This window comes from Conger conger, chromosome 2 (assembly GCF_963514075.1).
Source record: "Conger conger chromosome 2, fConCon1.1, whole genome shotgun sequence".
In the NCBI taxonomy this organism is placed as follows: Eukaryota; Metazoa; Chordata; class Actinopteri; order Anguilliformes; family Congridae; genus Conger; species Conger conger.
This window is the reverse complement of record NC_083761.1, coordinates 23,947,168-23,971,541: the sequence shown is the minus strand read 5'-3', so window position 1 is coordinate 23,971,541 and position 24,374 is coordinate 23,947,168. Positions and strand designations below refer to the sequence as shown.

The 24,374-nt window shown below is 43.9% G+C and overlaps 1 protein-coding gene across 1 annotated transcript; it reads right to left on the bottom strand.

Moving 5' to 3' along the window:
* Positions 1-413: 413 nt before the first annotated feature.
* On the bottom strand, positions 414-24,089 carry fshr (follicle stimulating hormone receptor). The gene is made up of 10 exons (XM_061227936.1): positions 23,717-24,089; positions 15,349-15,420; positions 13,622-13,696; positions 12,932-13,006; positions 7,178-7,252; positions 6,142-6,222; positions 5,065-5,133; positions 3,625-3,699; positions 2,417-2,602; positions 414-1,665 (listed from the first exon to the last, which is right to left on the bottom strand). Exons 1-10 carry the CDS (start codon positions 23,872-23,874, stop codon positions 549-551), a joined length of 1,983 nt encoding a protein of 660 aa, XP_061083920.1. The 5' UTR covers positions 23,875-24,089; the 3' UTR covers positions 414-548.
* Between the last annotated feature and the right edge of the window lie 285 nt (positions 24,090-24,374).

Sequence of the window (24,374 nt, the reverse complement as noted above, 5' to 3'; positions counted from 1 at the left end):
TGCCACTCCACATGAAAAACAAACATCATCAGATAAAGCTGGGGATGGTGGTGGTGGAGGTGCCACATGGGCTAGACATGGCGAGTGGGGCAGCAGGAGGTGAAATAACACAGTAGCCTTTCTTCGTCACCATTTGCCATTGCCGGAAAACTGCTTCACAGGAGTTTCCATGGAGACACGGCCGTTGTGATAGCATTTGCTGTTTTGGTTTTGCCTGCCCCAAAAGTATAGAACTGCAACTCAGAAACACGTCCGATGTCAGGGGTCAGAGTTCACACTCATGTTTCCCTGAGGCAGTCCACTGACCTGCTGTGTACACCTGGTATATTTTAAATTGAAAACAGGGGGAGAAATGACACCCCCCCCACACACACAAAAAAAAGAAGAAATATGAAAACAATTTATATGTTGGCAGCTTTGAGAACATGGCAAATCCACCAGGCCTGCATTTGGTGTACATTTGTGTTTATGTTTGGGGGGGGAGGGGAAGGTTTGGGAGTGTACAAGCTCAGATGAAATAATGGGTTTTGATGAAGGGATGCGAGAGGTCAGTGGGGGTTGTTGATAGGCACCAGAGAGTAAAGGGTGCCGTCGCTGGTTTTCGGGGTGGGCACCCAGCCGCCGTTCTGCACGGATGAGATCTCGGTGCGGTAGATCTGCGCCCGCGTCTTGAAGCAGCCGAAGCGGCTGGCCAGGATGAAGAAGTCCCGCTTGAAGGTCTTGGTGAAGAAGGCGTAGAGGAAGGGGTTGGAGCAGGAGTTTATAGGGTAGAAGAGCACCAGGAGCACCTTAGAGTTGGACACGGTTATCAGCGGCAGCTTGAGGGCCGCCGAGATGGCGAAGAACGAGATGGGCGCCATGCACAGGAAGTCGGTGAAGATGAGCACGGCCATGCGTTTGGCGATGCGCGTGTCGGCGTTGGCCGACACAAAGCTGGGGTTGCGCACCGTCAGGTAGATCCTCAGGTAGCACACGCAGATGACCAGGAAGGCCAGCACGTTGAAGAGCAGCAGGATGATGATGTACGCCTGAGACTGCGCCGTCTCCACATCCATGGGCAGGCAGATGCTCACCTTGGTGTAGCTGCTGACGCCGGCTGTGGGCAGGAGGGCGGCCATAGAGGCGAAGAGCCAGCCCCCCGCCATCACGGCGCAGGCATGCCGGAGTCGTAGCTTCCTGTCCAGCTGCATGGCGAAGGTGATGGTGTGCCAGCGCTCCAGTGTGATGGCGGTGAGCGTGTAGACCGACAGCTCGCTGGCGAAGACGGTGAAGAACCCCGCCGCATCGCAGCCGGGTCCCGTCTGCCAGTCGATGCCATACTCGTAGTAGCGGGACTTGGTGTGGATGTCCATGCAGGCGATGACCAACAGGTAGATGCCCATGCAGAGGTCGGCGAAGGCCAGGTGGCACATGAGGAAGCGGGGCACCGTCAGCTTGTAGCGGCTGGTGAGCAGGACCAGGAGAACCACTGAGTTGCCCACAATCGCCAGCACGCTGATGATCCAGATCAGCACGCGCAGGTAGGTGAAGCCCATGATGTCCTCGCAGGGGTTAAAGGCGTCCGGTTTGGGGTGGCAGGAAACCTCGATGGTGCAGTGCTCCAGGTGCCACTGTGGTTCTTCTTGCTTGATGTTGGAGTTGTTGCATAGCTTGTCCACCACTGACCTGCGTACACACACACACAAACACACACACACACACATTCACACACACACACACACACACACAAGAGGGCATGCTCATAAATAAACATATGGTCACAAACATGTACATATATGCGTGATATGTGGTTGCATGAATACACACACACACACACACACACACATACAAACCACAAATCCACACAAACACACACACTCACACACACGCACATAAACACAGCAACAAATCCAGCATACCATACCTACAGAGGACGATACCAGGTAACTATACTGTACAACTATACTGACATTGTGCTATAAATTGTAGTATTGTATGTAGTTCAACATTTGAACATTGAACTTGTCCTGTTTGTTCATATTCTGATGGTTCTGAAAAATCTGATTTGGTTAGCAAGTACTTATTGTCAAGAACATGGAGACTTAATTTTGAGTTGAGTAACAATTAAAATACATCCACAATATGTTTTACAGCTGTAACTGCAATTACTGTACCTACTGCTGTAATTATCCATGTATTCAGACCACTTGCAGTAGATATAAGCACATGAAAACAGACCTGTTAAAACTCTCATACAGGTGTACAACTGCACATGTGCCCTCATACACATCTAAACACACTAATGTACACTAAGGCATATGCACACATACACACACACGCAAGCACGCACACACACACGCACACACACACACACACACACACACACACACCCAAAGCCCCGGTTAAGATATTAGGCCATTATTTTGGTTGTACTCACATGTTCTTTTTGGAGTTGGCGAAGGCGCAGCAGTGACTACGATAGGTGAGGTTGGCCTCAATGAGCTGGCTGAACAGTTTCAAGTTGGGCAACTTCTTCAGGGTGTTCACTGACTCGGCTGTGAGCTGCTTCAGCCTCCACAGCATGTTCTCAGGCAACGCGCTGATGGACGTGCGGGATATGTCCCTGCAAAGCAATAGCACCGCGCAAATATCTCAGCGGCAAAAATCTCAAAAATGCAATTACAAACTCAGCAAGAATCAACCCTGCTGAAAAAAACAGCTCAAGCTAGGTTTCGAAGCAGCTGGTTGTCCAGTTCAGACCAGCTCCACTCAACATGGTTCCCCCAGCTCAAACTATGTTTCGAAACAGCTGGTAGCTGGTAATTTCAAGCTGGTCATAGCTGGATTTTACACCAGGGAACAGCAATGAAAGCACAATGTCTCAGCAAGCCCAACATCAGATATAAACAGCAGCAATGAAAACATAATGTATGTGCAGTGTCTCAGCAAGGCTAGTTCAAAATCAGCAAGAATGAACAGCAATAAAATCACAATGTCTCAGAAATGCAAGCGCAACATTGGAAACAGTAAAGAAGAGATAATGTACAAGGATAATACAAACTCAACAAGAAACAACAGCAAGGAAAAGACATAAATGTTTCCACAATGTCTTGAAAAAGGAACATGCTGAAATATTTCAGCAATGTAAATGCAACATAAACAATGAACAACAAGAAAAAGACAATGGGCCGATTCCACAAAGCAGGATTACTGAAGTTAGCTGGATAACTGCATAGAGTAAAACCTTTACGTCAGTCCATGTTCCAGACTTGGTGGTTCTGGGGTTTTACAGCAGTTATATGGCTAACTCAGTAATCTCTAGCTTTGTGGAACAGGCCCAATGTCTCAGGAATGGAAGCAGACATCTATCCAAACTATAACAAATGTGTTACAAGTTCAAATAGATTGGTCAAAAAAAAACAGCGATCGTCTCATGGTTGTTGTAGTTATTGTACTGCATGTACGTTCCATTGTTAGCAACGTCTCAGCAACGTAAAAGCGATGTCAACAGCAAACAGCGACAGTGGAACAAAAACAGAGCAGTGACCCAGCATTGTGTATTTTATCTCAGACGTGCGGATGTTTGCTGTGTCGGACAGAATGCAACAGGTGAGCCACCTAAGTGTGGGAACCGCTAGTGCTTACAGAGCAACGGGGCCCTCTGCTCCTGAGAATGCCTGACTGTGGATCCGTCTCAACTTCTGGTTCCCCATGAGCAACCTAGAGTCGGGGGGGATGGGGGGGAGAGAACAGAGGACATTTAGAGGTGAGGCAGAGCAAGAACAGGGAGAGGGAAAAAAATAAAGACACACAGAAGAATGACAAATCGAGACAGTGTAAGGGAGATTTACAACAAAGTATTTCTCTGTTGGAGCCCATTTTTCAGTCAGAACCCAATTTCAGTCAGGTTTTCAATTTCCTTCGAGGCAACACCACCCTAGGCCACACCCTAAATTACACTTACTTTGGTTTGACTACTACATTATCAGGGGCCGTCCATTATGGACCATGCATGTACAATTTTGTTGATACTCAATTACAGAGGAAAATGCCACAAATTCATGCAGGACAGAATTGGGCCATTATCCATTGATGATACAGAAGCAAACAAGAGCCCTTCAATTTTGTATGCACTGCATATCTAGCAATTTAAGCCCAAGAGCTCAATCGTGAAAAAAGCCTTCTGGTACTGAAACTGAATGGCCCATTAACACTGCTAACAGTAATGACACAATAGCTCCATGACAACACTTCTTATCAGCAAACAATCAGACTAATGCATACTAATAACCAATTAAATCAATCCCAGAGCCTGTTAATGTTATGTGGGATATTGAGCTGATGACAGATTAAAACATATTATAAACACTTGAAATACCACCAACTATCACAATAATTGTGTTTACCTCTGCGGACACCATGCTATTTGCTGTTCATACAGTATTATGATTTGATTTGTAGAATTAATCCAAACTCTAACTACTCTACTACACTTGTAACTGAGAGTCACATACAAACATACAATGGGATACAATGAGACCACATTGAAAATCTGGGTTTCTTTTCATGTAATCATGAAAATAAACAGAATGTTTTAGGATTTTGAAAAATGTAAATCAAATTAAAGTTACTTCAAAGCTTTGCAAGAACTACTTGATGACCAAAAAAGAGAAGGAGTGCTGCACAATCCACAATCTCCTGACCTCAACCCCATTGAATATTTATGGGGACACTTGAAGACTGACAAAAGCAAAGTATTCAGTAACATCACAAGATGCTCTGTGGAACATTGTAAAAATAATGCATGGATCATCAGGTTTTGTACTGTTTTGTCGAGTCCAAGACAGCTTGAGTGCATGTTGCCATTAAAACAAAAGGGCAAATACCAAATACTAAGAAATTCTGAAATTCATGTACATTTTCACTCAAACTTTCACTCAAATTGTTAATCTGATAATATAAATTGTAATTAAAAAGTTTGTATTAAATTAGAAAAGAAAGCAAATATAAGCATTTTCACTGGTGGTCTCAGACTTTTGGACACCACTGTAGATACATAAATTCGATTTGATTGCTGTCACTCACAGTCTGTCCAGTTTGGTGCCATTGAAGGCGTGACTCAGCACCTCAATTATTCCGTTTTTGGTGAGTCTCCTGGATGTACGAAGGGAAGAACAGAAAAGGACAGTGACTTCCCACGAGTACACAGCAGACCTGGGTCAAATACATAATTGTTTTAGATTTAAATAATTTTCTACACTTTACTAAGCCTGTCTGGTGGATAGCAACCTATGAGATACACTCAGTACACTCAGCAAGTACAAACCCTACCTTTTGGTCCTCTTTTTGATTCAATTGCACCAGGCAAGATCAATCGATTATCCTGTATATAAATTTGGGAACTTACACATCTTTACCATGTGGCTTAATGATCTCTTTAAATAAAAAAAATAAAAAAGTATTTGCTTTGTTGACAAGGTCTTTGACACCATGAACACACACACACTCACACACACACGTGCATGTGCTCATTTACAAGCACATTTGAAATGAATAATTTTCCAAGGTTCCAAGGTGTTAAAAATAAAAAGAAATTGTCAACATTGCTCATGTTTCTACAGGATGTATACAGTATATCATGCTCAGCTGTGGGGTAGTCACTGAAGAACTAAGCTGGCTTCTGTTTATTACAAGATTCCCCCCCATCAGTGAAAAAATGTGCTTAAAACAGGCTTGATGCAGCGGCAGCTGTGGTGGTATCTGGGTGTTTTCTCAACATTATATTCGTGCACCATGAAGGAAGCAAGCATCATTCTATTGTGAGGAACAAGGTGCCATCTTCAGAGACTCTAGGGAATATTCCCTCACTGTATCTGCCTTCAGCTCCTGATATGTATCCTGGGTAAGGTATGGAACACTGCTACGATGGTTCTGAACTGTTGTTTTCTATTTATTTGAACTGATTCTGTGTGCGTATCTGCTATTGCTTGACTTGAAACACTATCACAATAAAAACATTTCTGCTTCCTCTCCTGCTGAGAAATAAAATGACAAAAATGAGCATTGTAAATATCCACTGAATGCAGCGGATACTCAGATTTTCATTAAAGTCTCTTATTGTGGAATTGGTGTGAATTTCTAACAAAGCAATGTCAGACTCACAGTTCTCTTATGGTATCACTACTTAGACCCAGGAAAGCGTTGGGAGGAATAACTTTTATGTCCAAGTTATCCTGAAGTTCACTGCAGAAAAAAATAAGGTAGAGCGAAACAATGTTTGAGAAACAAAAAATGAAATGAAACTTATAAAACTTTTATTTACAGGTGTGATTCGTTAATTCACTGCTTCCACACTCTCATAAAGAAAGGTACGAAGATAGCCTAAAGGTTCAAATGCTCGTCACTGGGGTGGTAGCATATAAGCTTAGACAATTGTACCACTAGACAGCAATATATAAATAATGTGTGCTTGGGAGAGGTACTCATTAGTACCCAAAGAGGACATTATTACATGTTCAGGGTACATTTGAGAAATTTCCAGAAAGCACAAACATGTACCGCCTATACCAAACCTTTATTTCTGAGAGTGCATCTGCAGTGGTTATCAGGTGAGGGAAAGCTAGTTGTTCACTGTGGGTTCATTCCAATCCCTTATTGAGTCCCTCCTTGTCTCCTCGGTTCCATTATGACCCAGAAATGGATTGAGGGCTGCCATCTTTAAAGACATTCCAATCTTTTCAATGCCGCTTGGAAGAGCAAGGAGGCTGCTGCAGGATGTGTCAGCGAGGACACACGAGCACGACCAGGGTTGGAGAGCACTGCATTAGACATATCCCATGATTCTGTGTAGCCGTGATCTCACTAGGGCATTACGAATCCCTGTGAGTTACAGCAGTCTGTCTGGCTTGGCTCCAAAGCCCTGTCTTTGGTAAGGGAACACTCTTGAGAAGAACCCAATGTTACAGTTCCCAGACATAAATATTTTTGAATAAACTACCATACCTTGTAAAGCTGCACTGACCCTCACGAGAACAGAGTCATAAAGGAAGATACACACAAAGGCACGTGCACATGCAATCTACGCACATGTGAATACGTGCGTAAGCGCATGCAGACAACTCTTTTCCAAATCAGCAAATTTTAATGCACGTCATGCACTTCTTCACTTTAAATGGGAAATAAGATAAGTGGGACATACAACAACAAGACCTTCACCGCTGAGTTGATCTTGGAGAAATCGGGCAATGACTTCAATCCAGTGTTTGAAATGGTCCTGAAACGAACCGGAAATATAAACCAGCACAGACATACACACATGTGCATACACGTGTTCACACCAGCCAAAATGTCCAGTTTCGACACATATGATTTGCTGAAGATTTTTTCCTGTGAGAAAGTTCCAGAGGTGTACATTTTGGAGAGATACAAAAACAGCCCAGGTCTCTCCCTACAGTAATATGGAGTGTTTTGCCTGACTTCTGGCTTCTGCACTGTAAAATGTTCAGTGTTAAATCAACTCTTACATTACATCTCAACATTTGATTCCACTCCCGCCAGGTTCAAGAAACCCTGCTGTCTGCCACTGCACAAAGATCTATCAACAGTTATGACTGCCAACAGAGAAGATACAGTATGTTATTCTATTTTGCAATATATGGGAGGAGAAAATGTCTCCCTTTACATACAATTCATATTAATAAAACAATAAAGATCTTCAACAAATAAAGATGTGTCAACAGTTATGACTGCCAATAGAGAAAATATGTTGTTCTAGATTGTAATATATGAGAGGACAAAATTGGTTTAGCATTTCACTCCCTTTACATAAATTTCATATGAAGAAGTATTTATTTACATTGAGAGTGGTCAATTTCTAGAACAGCCTGCCAAGCCATGTAGTAGAGACAGAGAACTCAAAGAGCACTCCTGGAGTCCAGGATTGACGTAGATGCTGGATACTCTAGTAGTTCGTAGGTAAATGATGCTAGGCTGATTGGCCCTTTTCATCATCATATGCTCTTCTTATGTTCTTTGCAATACTTAAGGTACTATTTTGAAGACATAAAAGGGCCCTCACTAATGAAGCCACAGCTATGCCAGGGCAAATTGATATCACGGAGCAACGTGATTAGCCGCAATTAAAGAGTGTTTGTGCCTAAGTTGGTATTTTTGTTCACCGCTTGCCTTGGGTGTCTGCAAAAGGTGAGGATGAGATGCCACAGGTTTAGATTGCCGTAGTGGTATTTTAACAGTGTCTGAAGATCACACCACCAGGCAGCAGGTTTTATCACAGAGGCAATAATGAATTCTTGGCAGTAACCCAAAAAATTACAAATATGTTCATGCCGGCATCCACATACAGGTGCTACTTTTGGTCAAAATATAACAGTATTCAGTAGACTCACAATACCAAAATAAATGAAAATTTTGTATTATTCTATGACTGTTTTCACACAGAAAAGGTAAATCTGTAAATATATGATTAATAATAATGCACATGAACAACTGGGAAATAATCAATGTAATATCATGTACTTATATATTCAGTATGAGAAAGCAATTATGTAATCTCTAAAACCCCTGATGCTGTTCAAAAGAGGTATTGCATACCATCTGTACTTAAACCAAATTCTCTGATTTCAAAATTACTGGGCACATTTCTCCATAACTAGTCCAATACTCAACCACTGGTTTCTGATATATGTTGCATGCAAAAATAATGGTTAATTGCTTTGCTCAGCAATATCTTTTTTGTGACCTGTAAAGGGGTCGAATCTATCAGTGACCTGAGGAATGGTGACACAAAATACAGCAGATCACACTTTTTTTTGTTTGCCAGTTATCTCCAGTCTATTTAACTCTCGCTAGCTCTTTCTACAGAATTTTACGTGACCATAGCCAGAAAAGGTCATAATTGTGTAATATTGCACAACTTCAAGATGGCTTCAAACCTTATTGGTTATCAGTGTAGTGTTAACTGAATGAAAAAACTTAACATGCATTTCAGAGGTCAGTTTTACAAACTCAAGGGGAAAGTAAGCTTTCTAACGATACCAAAGTTATCTCTACTCCAGATATCAAGGAAGTTGTGTCCCGTTTTGAGACTACCGACAGTAGGCTAAGGAAACTTCAGGGCTATAACTTAATCCTATGTATAAAGCCTTTAAAACTATATTGTTACTCTGGACATTTACATTTAGCAACTATTAAGGCATACAGACCACGAAAGCAAATGTGGTTGCTTGTGACTGGTGAACAGTGACAAGCTAACTAGCCTTCAAAAAATGCACAACTCCGGTGTTACTTTCACTTTCTTGCATATAAAAGCTTAAAAACTATATGTTTACTCTGATTTCAGAATCTGGATGTCTTAAAACCGAATTCAAAGATACTCCGTCCATCCATCCATCATCACCCACTTATCCGGAGTCGGGTCGCGGTGGCAGTAGGCAAAGCCGGGTATTCTAGGCGTCCCTCTCCCCAGCAACGCATTCTAGCTCCTCCTGGGGGATCCTGAGGCGTTCCCAGGCCAGGAGAGATATGTAATCGCTCCAGCGGGCTCTGGGTCTCCCTCGGGGTCTCCACGCAGTTGGACAAGCCCGGAAAACCTCCAAAGGGAGGCGCCCGGGAGGCATCCTGATCAGATGCCCGAACCACCTCAATTGGCTCCTTTCGACGCGAAGGAGCAGCGGCTCTACTCCGAGCTCCCTCAGGAAGCTCATTTTGGCCGCTTGTATACGCAATCTCGTTCTTTCAGTCACTACCCAAAGCTTGTGAGCATAGGTGAGGGTTGAGATGTAGATCGACCAGTAAATCTGCTGATGCTGCACCGATCCGCCTGTCGATCTCACGCTCCCTTCTACCCTCACTCGTGAACAAGACCCCGAGATACTTGAACTCCTTCACTTGGGGCAAAGACTAGTTCCCAACCCGGAGGGAGCAATCCACCGTTTTCCGGCAGAGAACCATGGCCTTGGACTTGGAGGTGCTGACTCTCATCCCGGCCGCTTCACACTCGGCTGCAAACCGCTCCAGTGCATGCTGAAGGTCACGGTCAGATGAAGCCAGCAGAACCACATCACCGCAAAAAGCAGAGATGCGATTCTGAGGTCACCAAACCGGACTCTCCTCACCTCGGCTGCGCCTTGAGATCCTGTCCATGAATACCACAAACAGGACCGGTGACAAGGGGCAACCTTGGCGGAGTCCAACACCCACAGGAAACGTGCTTGACTTTGTGCCGAGAATGCGGACACAGCTCGCACTTTGGTTATACAAGGACCAGATGGCTCGTATCAATAGCCCCGGTACCCCATACTCCCGCAGTACACCCCACAGGGTTCCCCGGGGGACACGGTCGAAAGCCTTCTCCAAGTCCACAAAGCACATGTGGACTGGATGGGCAAACTCCCATGACCCCGCCAGCAACCCTGCCAAGGTAAAGAGCTGGTACACTGTTCCACGACCAGGACGGAAGCCACATTGCTCCTCCTGAATCCGAGGTTCGACCGTTGGTCGGAGCCTCCTTTCTAGCACCCTAGAGTAAGCTTTCCCAGGGTCTGAGGAGTGTGATACTCCGATAATTGGAGCACACCCTCCGGTCCCCCTTCTTGAAAATGGGGACCACCACCCCGGTCTGCCACTCTACAGGTACTGTCCCCGACCTCCACGCGACACTGAAGAGGTGTGTCAGCCAAGACAGCCCAACAATGTCCAGAGCTTTCAGCATCTCAGGGCGAATCTCATCTACACCTGGCGACTTGCCACTGAGGAGCCTTTTGACTACCTCAGCAACTTCCGCCAGGGATATAGGTGCAGATTCCCCCGAGTCTTCTGGCTCTGCCTCTTCCACAGAGGACGTGTTGTTCGGGTTCAGGAGCTCCTCGAAGTGCTCTTTCCACCGCCCGACAATATCCCCAGTCCGGGTCAGCAGTTCTCCTTCCCTGCTGAAAACAGCCTGAGACAAGCCCTGCTTTCCCTTTCTGAGTCGTCGGATGGTTTGCCAGAACTTCCTCGAGGCCAAACGAAAGTCCTTCTCCATAGCCTCCCTGAACTCCTCCTATACCCGGGTTTTTGCTTCGGCGACTGCGGAAGCCGCAGCCCTTCTGGCCACCCGGTACCTGTCTGCTGCTTCAGGGGACCCCCGGGCCAGCCAAGCCCGAAAGGCCTCCTTCTTCAGCTTGACGGCCTCCCTCACTGCTGGTGTCCACCAGCGGGTTCTTGGGTTGCCGCCCCGACAGGCACGATGACCTTCTGGCCACAGCTCCTGCTTGACGCCTCTGCAATGGAGGCTTTGAACATGGCCCACTCGGACTCCATGTCCCCAGCTTCCCCCGGGATGCGTGAGAAGTTCCTCCGGAGGTGGGAGTTGAAGACCTCGCGAACAGGGGCCTCCGCCAGACGTTCCCAGTTCACCCTCACTACACGTTTGGGTTTACCGGGTCTGTCCGGCAGCCTCCCTGGCCACTTGATCCAACTCACCACCAGGTGGTGATCAGTTGACAGCTCTGCTCCTCTTTTCACAGGAGTGTCCAAGACATACGGCCGCGGGTGTGATGATATGACCACAAAGTTGATCATCGATCTTTGGCCTAAGGTGATCTGGTACCAAGTACACTCATGAGCTACCCTATGCTCGAACATGGTGTTTGTTATCGACAATCCATGACCAGCACAGAAGTCCAATAACAAAACACCGCTTGGGTTCAGATCAGGCAGGCCATTCCTCCCAATCACCCCACTCCAGGTTTCTCCGTCATTGCCCACGTGAGCGTTGAAGTCGCCCAGCAGAACTATGGAGTCTCCGGGTGGCACCCTTTCCAGGATGCTGCCCAGTGACTCCAAGAAGGCCGGATACTCTGAGCTACCGTTTGGTGCATAAGCACAAATGACAGTCGGAGCTTTCCCCCCAGCAACACGTAGTCGCAGAGAGGCGACCCTCTCGTTCCCCGGGTGGAACTCCAACACGGTGGCGCTCAGCCGGTGGCTTGTGAGTATCCCCACACCTGCCCGGCGCCTCTCACCTTGAGCAACTCCAGAAAAGAACAGAGTCCAGCCCCTCTCCAGGAGTTTGGTTCTGGAACCAGTACTGTGCGTGGAGGTGAGCCCAACTATATCTAGTTGGTACCGCTCCGCCTCCTGCACTAGCTCCGGTTCGTTCCCCACCAGAGAGGTGACGTTCCACGTCCCCAGAACCAGTCTGCGACGCCAAGGATCAGCGCGCCCGGATCCCCGCCTTTGCCTACTGTTCAAAGATACTGTTCTACAAAATGAAGATTCGCTAAAACAACCAAAAATAAATATTTTTACCTAAACATAAATTTATGAGAAATTGGCCGTCTCGACATACAACTCATTGATAGAACAGGTCAGAAAATACATACCTTGTTTTAAGAATATTTGTTTGTTCCAGTTACAATAAAAAAATACTTAGAAGGACTTAAATCAATTAAGGAGCAGACCCAAAAAAAGCACATTTATTATAAAACAACCAGGGTTAGCTGGAAGGCTAATTTTATATCTTACTAAGGGCTAAATGCACTGTCAAACATGAGAGGATCTATGGAAAGACATGCATGACATATCCATTGGATGGAGAACAAGGATAGTTGATGCTCTCATTTATTTAAAATGAATTACTAAAGTGTTCCGATTGAACAGTGCACAGTCAACTCTTTGTCACACCTTCAACTCCTTCAAAATGAAGCAGCACCTAGACATGCTGTGTGTTGCTTAAATTAGCAGCCTTAAAATACTGAAACAGATTTGGTCAGGTAAAATACCGAAGCCTAGTTTTGAACTGCACCAGTGCTTGTCCTTGCATTTACCCATTGCGTTTGTGTGGTCAAAATAGACCCCGTAATGTTCTCTCAAGATCATTGCAACATTTCACAAAAGTTAGAACAGGCTGCATACTATTCTAATATACAGAAACAAGCAAAGCAAAACTTACAGGTACTTCAATCTTGGCAGTTTCCAGAACGCGTCTTTGTGAATGATGACGAGGTGTTTTGATTTGGTGATGGTTCTGTGAGAGAAAAACACATTTCAGAAAAATGCCCTTTCAAATTCATTACTCCCACTCGACAGTCTGCAAAAAGGGATTTTTGTTTCTTTGAAAAAATAATTCCCATCTATTGTGACTCTAGCACTGACATAAATCACCTTCCCTTGGGATGTGCTGCTCTGTACCTGGCCTATGGTGCAGTCTCATTGTAGATCGTTTGATGTTTGCCAGCTAACAGGCATCTGCCAAATGGTTAAAGCAGTGGTCACTCCTGGTCCTGGAGAGCTGCAGGGTGTGCTGGCTTTTGTTGTTACTCACCACTTAATTGATCAATTAAAGCAGTTCATTTCACAGTTAACATGCCTAACCTGGTTCCTTGGGTCTGATTTCGTTGCTGATATTAAGGTAAAAACAAAAACCAGCACACCCAGCAGCTCTCCAGGACCAGGAGTGAGTTGTTGTTGCTAGGCCAGTAGTGGGCAGTCTTCCCTCTGAACCAAACAAACCTCAATTCCAAATAAATGGCATCTGTTTTTATTCAGGGTGGTGTGCTGTTGTGTTCCTGAACTAAGGCACAGGCTTGTTGCTCTTACGTTTCTGTGCAGATAGACAGGACAGGGGGTGTGTCAGACTTACATCTTGGTCAGGTTTGATAGGTTGAAAAAGGCATGTGTTGCGATCCTCTCCAAGGCTCCGTTCTCCGACAACATTCTGAGGGCAAGGGGGGGGGGGATAGAATGATGATCTCTGTAATGAAATTCACCTTCTGGGCTTGCTAGCACTGAGCTATTGTTTTGATCATTTCTTTATTTGTATAAACTTGTTTAGTTTGCATTGATCAATGTATAACAACAGCACATTTTTAGTAGATTGACCAGTTGTCATTTTCGGCAAATTAATGTTCAGACAATATATTTGGAATTAAAATGTGGTGAAATTAAATGTTTTTACACAGATGCATATATTCATAAAGTGTGAAACTGAAAATGTCTTCTTCTGGGACAACATACTGTGTGTACAAGTGTGTGCTCGTTTGCGTGTTGTAATATTAAAAGCCCAGTTTTCTGTGGAAAGCCATGTCTGTTTCAATGTGCAACTTAACGAACATGTGCATGAAAAGGAGATTAGTATTCACAAAGAAGGACCTGGTGTGTACCTATCACCCAATCCACTACCACCTCTCATATCCCATACCTCAATCTGCTCTATTACTGTGATCCACATATTATATGTTTTGGACCTCAACAACACAACGTGTTCCATATCAGAGACTAAACATGTTCAATCAAGACTAAATAGCACTTATTTATACAAAGTACTGTTTCCCCAGAGAAGGGGAAGGACCCTATAAATTAGTTTGGGTTGTTAAACTTGCTGATATTTTCTTTCGGTTGATGGGATAGCATTATTATCATTCATAATGATATTGTTATCGGTGCCATTATTCATAAGGATGCTCATTTCTCATGCTCCCTCCTCAACATCCCAGTTTCTGCTGCATACGATATTCACTCAATTCATTTTACCTTTATAGAACCAGGGAGGTCAACTGAGGATCATTGCAAACTGAGAATTCAATTCAGTCGCAATGCCAACCTGGGGAATCAAATTGTGTAGTCAAAGGGATTGCATAACTAATCTGGTATAGGGGAGCATGAATAGGTGGATAGTTGAGAGCCAGTTTTATGGAACTTTACCAGGACACCAACATTCCTACTTTTTAAAAGAGGTAACCTTTTGAAACAGCTGGTACCTGGTTGCCCTGTTACATTACATTACATAAACGGCATTTGGCAGATGGTCTTATCCAGGGTGACGTACAGTTAATTAGACTAAGCAGGAGACAATCCTCCCCTAGAGCAATGCAGGGTTAAGGGCCTTGCTCAAGGGCCCAATGGCTGTGCGGATTGTGGCTACACTGGGGATCGAACCACTGACCTTGCGGGTCACAGTCATGTACCTTAACTACCACACTACAGGCCGCCCAGATCAGACCAGCTCCCAGCTCGCCATGGTTTAGCTAGCAAACAGCTGGTTGCTGGTCAAATAGCTGGTTGAACAGCCCATAGCCAGCTAGACCATCTTATGACCTGCTTGACCAATTCAATTTTCAACCTGGTCAAGTTGGCATAGCTGGATTTTACAGCAGGGAATACATTTCCAGGGGATTGAATTGATTGAATGACAACACTGGGCCAGAAATCTCATCTGACACACCTTAGCATGATCCTCCTTCCATGTTAGTGTACCGGTGTGCAACATTAACACAGACATAGCCCAGGGGACTATTCTTGAAGACAATATATAGGGCTATGCATTGAAGAGTGCAGGTAATGGTGTTGCCTGTTGGTGGGCATACATACATTTCGGAAAGCTGATGCAATTCTGAGAAGGCCTTGTGTGGAATTAACCTCAGCTGTGTCAGCTTAAACTCACTGCAAAGAAACAAAGAGGGGGAGAGAGTGGGGAGAACCAGAATGAAAAAATAAACAATCCTAATAAAAACCACTTACAGCGATTCAATCAATCAATCAATCATGAAGAGGGGACCATTCATTGCAGTGTGTTATCTATTACATTTATTTGTGTCTATGTGGGCAGCGATTTCGAGTTTCAAATGTACAGTAATAATGTTTCCATTTTTATATAGATGTAGGTCAAATAATGACACTTTAATGTTCGAGTGGGGAGGATTATTCATCTTAAATTATTTTATTAGTTTCACAACATTACTTTAGCTGTTAACAGAAGGCCTAAAGGGTTGCCTCACAAAACATACATTGTAATACATGACTTCAATTTGGATAAATTAATACCTACTGCACATCTACACAAAATGATATCTCAAAGAGGTTTAAGCACCTTGCTCATGGGCACACTATCAGCCCTCTGGCCGATCTGACCCCACCTACCCCCTTCTCCCAGAGGCCCACATTCCAGGAAACTCTCACAAAGCATGCTTTATTTTTCCCAGCCCATCTTCCGAATGTACAAATTGCACCAATAAACACAGCTGAAGAAGATGAGATTTCGGTACTACTGTTTAGGTTTACAAAACATTCTTGGTTTGACTTCAATTGGTATTCATTAAAAGAATCATCATTACATTTTAATAGAATACAATCATCAATCATTACATTTTAACTTTACAAGTATAAAGTATATGTGTATGTGAACTATTCCTCCCAAGGTACTCCTACTGTCAGGCAGCAGGGACGAGGAACGAGGAATCAATCGCAACCCAGAAATAATCTGAATAAGTGTCTTTATTCAATGAGAGGCAGCTCAGGCAGGCAATAGTCAAACACAGGCAGACTGTTATGGCAGAGGTAAACAAGTGCGAAGTCGGAGCAACACGCAAAAGTTCAATCACAGGGCAAACAGGTATAACAGGGGTAATCCAAATCTTGATCGAAGTCACAGGTAAAATTCCAAAAACAGTAAGGCAAGCAGAGCAGGAAAAGGTACAGACCGTGGTCCAAGTACACAAAGGAGGTCGATACACAGGTCAGGCAGGCAGAAACACGCTGGAAAGAATGGAGTGAACACATTACAATCCGTTAAAGAAACAAGGGAAACAGAAAGGTATAAATACACAGACAAGTTAAGTAAAATGACGAACAGGTGCAGGTGCAGGTAACGAGAAACAGGCGAATGAAAGAACTACGGAAAGCCAACTAGGACAAGAGACACGAAACGGCAGGTAAAAAAAACACAGAAAACGCTAGGGAGGCAAGGGAGCACGGAGTATGGAACCTACATACTATATCCTCAAGTATTAAGCATGATTGAAGGACATGTACCCTGGCAAACAGTATGTGGCAAAAAGGGTTGCCTTTATATGTATATACAGTGATTTCCATAATGTTTTGGAGACATTTGTTTTTTGATTTGGCTCTGCACTCTGCACTATTTTATGTAAAGCCATGGGAGAGGGAGGGTATTGCATTCATCGTGTTGCAATCCACGTAATCAAGGTAGATGAGAATAAACAATGGACTAGGTATTATAGCCCAAATAATTTTTGTCATGTAGGCTGCAGCCTGACTTAGACTCACTGAGTTCCGAACCAAACACAAAGAAGCGGTTGGATACACATTCCCTGTGCTGGCGCTAACAGGCGACATCCGACTTATTTCACATCCAACAAAAAAAGACATAAAAGTCATTAAAAAACTACCAGAGGATAACAAGGGCATTTTCTTCTACATAATTAGGTACAGAGTGTTACCAATAAGGCGGCACGGATGGTGAAGTGGGTAGCACTGCCGCCTCACAGCAAGGAGGTCCTGGGTTCGAATCCCCGTCGGCCGGGGCCTCTCTGTGCGGAGTTTGCATGTTCTCCCCGTGTCTGTGTGGGTTTCCTCCGGGTACTCCGGTTTCCTCCCACAGTCCAAAGACATGCAGGTTAGGCTGATTGGAGAGTCTAAATTGCCCATAGGTATGAGTGTGTGAGTGAATGGTGTGTGTGCCCTGCGATGGACTGGCGACCTGTCCAGGGTGTATTCCTGCCTTTCGCCCAATGTATGCTGGGATAGGCTCCAGCCCCCCTGCGACCCTGTTCAGGATAAGCGGGTTAAGATAATGGATGGATGGATGGTGTTACCAATATTGTGGGTAGCACTTTGTGACAGGATGCCCCAATGATGTGTTAATGATATAGGAAGCGGCCATTTCCCTGTATACTGTTCGGAACATGTTTAAATTAGCCCAATCTGGAAGGAATGTTTTGACAGTGCGAGGGTCGATTAACAGTCAATTAACATACGCATAATTTTTGTCACCAACATTTTTTTTGTCGAAAATCTGACACAGTTTTTTACGTATTCTGTAAAACTGAGAACTACGCAATGTTACCCCCTCTACCACGTGGCATCACATATTTGCATTAACAAGCTGGTGTCCAGGTCTACCTAATAAAGTGGTCACTGAGTGTAGGCTATACATACATAATATTAACATGTCCCAAACATTATGCCATCTTCAAACTGGTTGGGGGAGGGGAGGTATGTATAAAAAGTGATGTAATATCTGGCAAAACAAAAGTTTGAGTACACGTGTATGAGGATAACGGGTGCGAATACCTGCTTGTGTATGCCTTTCGCCTTGGTTATTGCCTTGACTACTTTCCATAAATTATCTACAGATGTTACTTCTTATTTGACTTTTTTGACTGCTGCACAGATGTTCGATTGGGTTCAGGTCCGGTGACTGTGGTGAGAATGCCATCCTAATAAGCTCAATTTTTTCTCAATAATATATTCTTGAATAAGAAATGTAATTGGAGTACATTGCATTTTTTCTTGATAAATAATTAAAACAATTGGCGGTTGGTGTCCTCAGACTTTTGGTCCCCACTGTATTGTAATAGCCCTGTGATGGACTGGCGACCTGCCCAGGGTGTATTCCTGCCTTTCACCCAACGTATGCTGGGATAGGCTCCAGCCCCCCTGCGACCCTGTTCAGGATAAGCGGGTTAAGATAATGAATGGATGGATGGGATGTATTGTAATATAAGTATTATTTACATGCTAGCTGTCTATAAATTACTTATAGCCAATGCACAGTCAATCCCAGTAATTCCTATACGGTCACCTAGCCTTGTTCACCAAACCCCTCCCATCAGACTCACTCCTCCCAACTAATACATATTTCGTTCAAATACACACATTTCCAGTCATTTTATTTATTTACCCATGAAACTGAAGGACATATGCTACATTTAAAGTGAATGGACATGATCTGCTGACGCTGCTGTGCTCACTAAAAACAATAACTTTCTTATTATATGAGCAAATTCCATGCATTGAGGTAAGCGAAGACCTCTTAATAAGCAAGGCCTCAGTCTTGCAACAGAAGTAGGGATGAACTTGCAATATATTTTCTTTAAAAAAATCTTCAAATATTATTGAACGTGGTGTGTGCAATGTTATGAGACAAGCATGCATTTAATGATTTTTGAAAGCACTCAGGGAACACATTATTCTTTTTTTATTGGACTAGTTCATCTTACAGGCTGCCAGCTGGGAGAGGCAGCAGCACCAAAATGCATCTTGCAGTTTCTGAGATTAACACAAGATGAAAGAAACAAAATTGCCAAGGGAAAGTTGGTAAAATCACAGTAATCTGACATAACCACTGTTGTTTGAAATGTTTTTCACAGCAGACCTGTGAAAATGACCTTCTGAGGACATCTTGAGAAGCTGCAGTTGATAGAAACTCTCTCTCTCTCTCTCTCTCTCTCTCTCTCTCTCTCTCTCTCTCTCTCTCTCTCTCTCTCTCTCTCTCGATTTATCTTTTTTGGGTTCTTCCTTCTGATTTCCTTCCTTTCCTTGTTCCTTTTCTCACAAATAGGCTTGCTAACACAGCACTGAATATTTTTCCATAATAGACTGTAACTAAATTAACTAGCCTATGTTTTACAATTAAATAATTGGCTGTCTGGACCATTAAATAATTATTATGTTCTGTACAGATGAAGAATAACCAGAATATCTAAAGAAGAACTACAAAAAAGAAAGCAGCAGTTCTGCAGACAGAAATGCCTTGTTAATGGGAGATGTAAGAGGACTGGTCAAAGCTGACAGGAAGGTGACAAAAATGCAAACAACCACACATTACAGAGGTATGCAGAAGAGCATCTCTGAACACACAATGCATCATAACTCTAAGTTGATAGACTACAGTCTAAAAAATACCGAATAAAGTGCTCGGTGAATGTATATTATCATGTTTGGTTTTTAAAATTAAAAACTCACTCAAGGCAGTGGAATATTGTGATTATGTCACAACTAATGTGTTACAATCATAATTCACCATGGCCTGTCATGAGTTATTGCATAATTGCAGTACATTGCTCAGATGAAAGGTCCAGTCACAACGATAGGCCAACAACAGAGCAGAGGTCCGCTTTGGAGGCAAATTAGTCAGGGCTTTGTTTTATGGAGAATTGGAAGTTTGGTATCTCTTGTTTCAGGAAGGTTGGTTAGAGTGATATACTGTTTTGTGATACTTCTTTGGAATGTCTCACTGTTTATTTTTTCAAAATCACACTCTCGCCATTTATTCCCTCTGTTTGTTCTCTTGTTTTACATTATTACACGTTATGGAAAAAAAGCATTCATACAACAAAAAGATAAATGAAGCACCAGGCAGGTTGAGCTCTGTAACACCTTGCTGCAGTAGGTTGATTTTGGGTCTCAGGGGTTCTGGGGAGTTGGGGACACCTCTGCTGGCAGTGTCACGTTTTTGCCTGGTAATAATGACCATCATGGCATCACATATTGAGCCTGCATTTCTTAGCGCCAGAAAAGCGAAAAAGGTTGATCGAGACCAAGGGGAACAATAAATGATGCCATGACAGGGACCGAAGTCACGCTCCAGAAAGCCCAAAAACATCATTTCTGATGATATTGTCCTCAAATTTGAAAGGGGATTTCACCAGTGTTGTGACTTGGCTCCATTGTATTGTAAGCGCACAAGCCACAGCTACAAGAATCTGTATGCAGTTAAAAATAGAAAACCTTTTCACTGTGTTTGAGCTTTTGTAACTTTGTTTCAGTTTATTTGGAGTAATTCTGACTCTAGGAAAACAAGATGGCTGTGACAACCATCAAAACATTGGTGGTGTAGGCTGTTGAACAAAATACTGAAGGACATGAACCAAAAATCAGGCGGGCACCCTGAGTTGTTAGCTGTCTGGGTCCATTTCTATTTTATCTTCTCTTCCCCAAATCATTTATTTCCCAATCTAAATAACATTTACACAAATCTTTACACTGTTTTAGACACAATTAAAAGGTCCCCCTTGCCTGCACTGAAGTCAATAGTCTACGCCAGCATTTTCTCTCTCTCTCCATCTCTCTTTCCACACATATTCTCTTCTCTACAATACTACAGTATACCTTACACATGAGAACAACATAGACGGACTTATCTTTAACTCTTTTAAATAAAAATTGAAAAAATGTCTAGCACTGTCACTTTCTGTCCAGCTCAGAACTGTTTGTTCCCGGGATGCGTTATTTGGAGTGTGACAGATGCGTGGGTGGTTTTAGAGTCCCTGTGCTCCATTAAATAACAGAAAGTAGCAAAGTGTCCCAGCAGGACTTGCACTGTGTGAGACGCAGTTTAGTGCTTCACCAGTCTCAACTGGGTGAAAATGCCTAGGAGAGTGGTGCTGGTGCCTTTGCTGTGTGTGTGTGTGTGTGTGTGTGTGTACGTATGCGTTTGTGCATGAGTGTGTGTGTGTGTGTGTGTGTGTGTGTGCACGTATGTGCATGAGTGTGTGTGCGTGTGTGTGCAAATATGTGCATGACTGTGTGTGTGTATGTGTGTGTGTGCATATGTGCATGAGTGTGTGTGTGTGTGTGTGTGTGTGTGTGCGCGTATGTGCGTGAGTGTATGTGCGTGAGTGCGTGCATTTGTGCATGAGTGCATGCATGCATGCCAGACCTGGGTCAAATACACAATTGTTACTTTTATGCACTCAATTTATCTTGTCTGGTGCAATTGAGCCAACCAAGAAGGTGAGGGTTTGCACTTTTAGAGAGTATTTCATAGGTTACAATATAGTCATATTTGAATCCAAAACAATTACTGTGTGTGTGTGTGTATGTGTGTGTGTGTGCAGGTGTATGTGTGTGTGTGCATGCGTGTGTTCGTGTGTGCCTGTATATGATCTGAGGGCGGCAGAACTTTTCTCACACTGCCACAACACGATCACCTCTATCTGCCTGTGTAGATGAGACGTGACAAGGCACAGAAACAGCAGAACATAAACAAAACGGCTGAACTCCATTAAAAAAACAAAAGGTTCCAACAGCATTGCAAAAGAAAAAGGATTAGAAAATGAAGAATCAGTCCCATCTCAGGGAGTTGCGGCAATCATAGCACCAGCTGCAACGCCCCCCCCCCCCCCCCACACCTCCCTACCCCAAATCTCTCCCACACACTGCTCAAGGTAAAGAACACAGATGTGTTTGGGAGGTCTGGAATTTCATACACACTGTGCTAGACTGCTGGAATCTAACAAACCATGATATTTGCATAATAAGCCCTTATTTTTATGATATTTCTTGCCAGTTTGAGGAAAATAGGTACTTGGGATGTCTGAAGCATAAATTGTCCTGTGAAGCCCTCTTATAAAGACAACATTTTCTATCACAGGTATTATATGCACTGCAACACGCAGCCATCATGAGTATGGCGTTAAACAATCATTATCACTACAAAAGCTGTCAGAAACACTTCAGCTAGCCAACATTAACTTTAATAGGCAGTGCTACATCTCCATCCATACCATACAATACATTACCATGGCATACTAAATCAGCACACCTAATGGAAAGCCGTGAACATTTCTTGTGATGTGACTGATGGCACTGGGTAGTTTCCAGGAAGGTAATCTCTTTGAAAATGGAATCAATAAATACAGCGGAATCAGAATTTAATAAATTAAATCTGCGAGATTATTCAAGAGCTACAGTACTACAGTACATATTAATGCTACAGTAATACTACAGCTGTTGTGTTCTGTCTAAAGGACTAGAGGTGACATTAATATTCATGTTATTCATATGTTCATATTATTAATGTTTGTGAAAGAAATGAGAGTAAAGTTTTGAATGAATAAGCAACTACAATGTACATATTGAGGTAGAAGTTTGAGCAATGTATTTGAGAGGTGGAGGCTGTGAAAATACTATACTGCTTTACTTCCTTGTGGTCAAGGCTAATTCTAGCCCTTCTATTTCTTATCATTGGCACTGACAACCTTGCAGATGACATCAAACCTGTGTGCCCTCTATGATGACACTAAACTTGTGTGCATTTCCTCTGTATATACTCTGTGAGGACCCTAAGCCTGTGAGAACCATACATTTGTGTATGTACTCTGTGAGGACCCTAAACCTGTATGTATGTCCTTTGTGAGGACCCTAAATCTGTGTTTATGTGCTTTGTGAGGACTATAAACCTGTGTGTATGTCCTTTCTGAGGACTATAAACCTGTGTTTATGTGCTTTGTGAGGACTATAAACCTGTGTTTATGTACTTTGTGAGGACCATAAACTTGTGCGTATGTGCTTTGTGAGGACCATAAACCTGTGATTATGTGCTTTGTGAGGACCATACACCTGTGTTTATGTGCTTTGTGAGGATTTTAAACCTGGGTGTATGTCCTCTATGATGACACAAATGTGTGCCTAGGTCAGAGCACACACTCTGTTTGTTGTTGCTACTTCAATGTGCAAAGTGCTCTGCACAAACCAAAAATGGAGCTCTATGCAGCACTCAGACATTCCAAAAATAGCAGACTGACATAAACAATCCTGCACAAGTAAGTTCTGTATGGCTATACATCATAAATAAAGACATCCAACTAGTGTGAGTGTGTGTGTGTGTGTGCCTGTGTCTGCGGGTTGTGTGTGTGTGTGTGTGTGTGTGTGTGCGTGTGGGTGTGTGTGAAATTTCCCCTCTTGGTATCATCACATTTGAAATGAGTGAAATGCCAAGAGCACTCTCAGTCATTCTCTAAAACAAACATATGAACACGCCGGCACAGGTGCAAAGAAAAATCCAATAAAACAAGACATTCAACATCAATTTATCAGAAAAAAACACCTCTCATCTGTTTTTGTCATAGGCAGGTGGAAGTGGCTCTCCTATCGTCCACCGTTCCCGTGGCAGCGTAAGGCGTTGCCCTGCTGCCCGAGCCGCACTCGTACTCACGCATAGCTGCTGTTTCTCGGGATGGCTGCAGGCATCTGGTCCACTTTACTTCCTAAGCAGATGTAGGAGCGGGTGGTCCCGTTGGCCGTACAGACATTCATCGCCACACATGAAGTCCTGGAGACCAGGCCGAGGAAGAGGATCCACAGAAGAGTCATGGCTAGCGTCCTGCTGTAGGCGTGGGGTGGGGGAAGGGGGGCACACCAAAACAGCAATCTCAAGGCAGGTGTCCTACTGGGTGCCCCCCCTCACTCTACTCTGCATTTCTGTCAAGCACACCTGTACCTAGAAATTGTGTCCTTTGTGTTGCCCACCTCCCCCCTCCCTTCCTGTCAAACCCACTTGCTTTTTGTTTTTCGTCTGCAGTAGTTCCTCGTCCTCCTCTTTCTCTGCGAGCTCCTGTCGAACACGCCCTCGTTTAACGTCCACGCAGTGGCACTTTCGTCTCCGTCGCACCTGCCGGGGTAGGCGGCTTTCAGAGCAGAGGCACAGACACGGCGGGCGCAGGGTAGCGGCGATGCCGTCTCGGAGCCGGAGGAATCGCGCCGGGACTGGGGGCAGCCAGTGAAGTCCGTCAGAGACCTTGGAAGAGAGGAGCTAAAGATAAGGAGACCTTTTTTTTTTGTTTTGTGTTTTTTTTTTACCCCCCCCCCCTTGT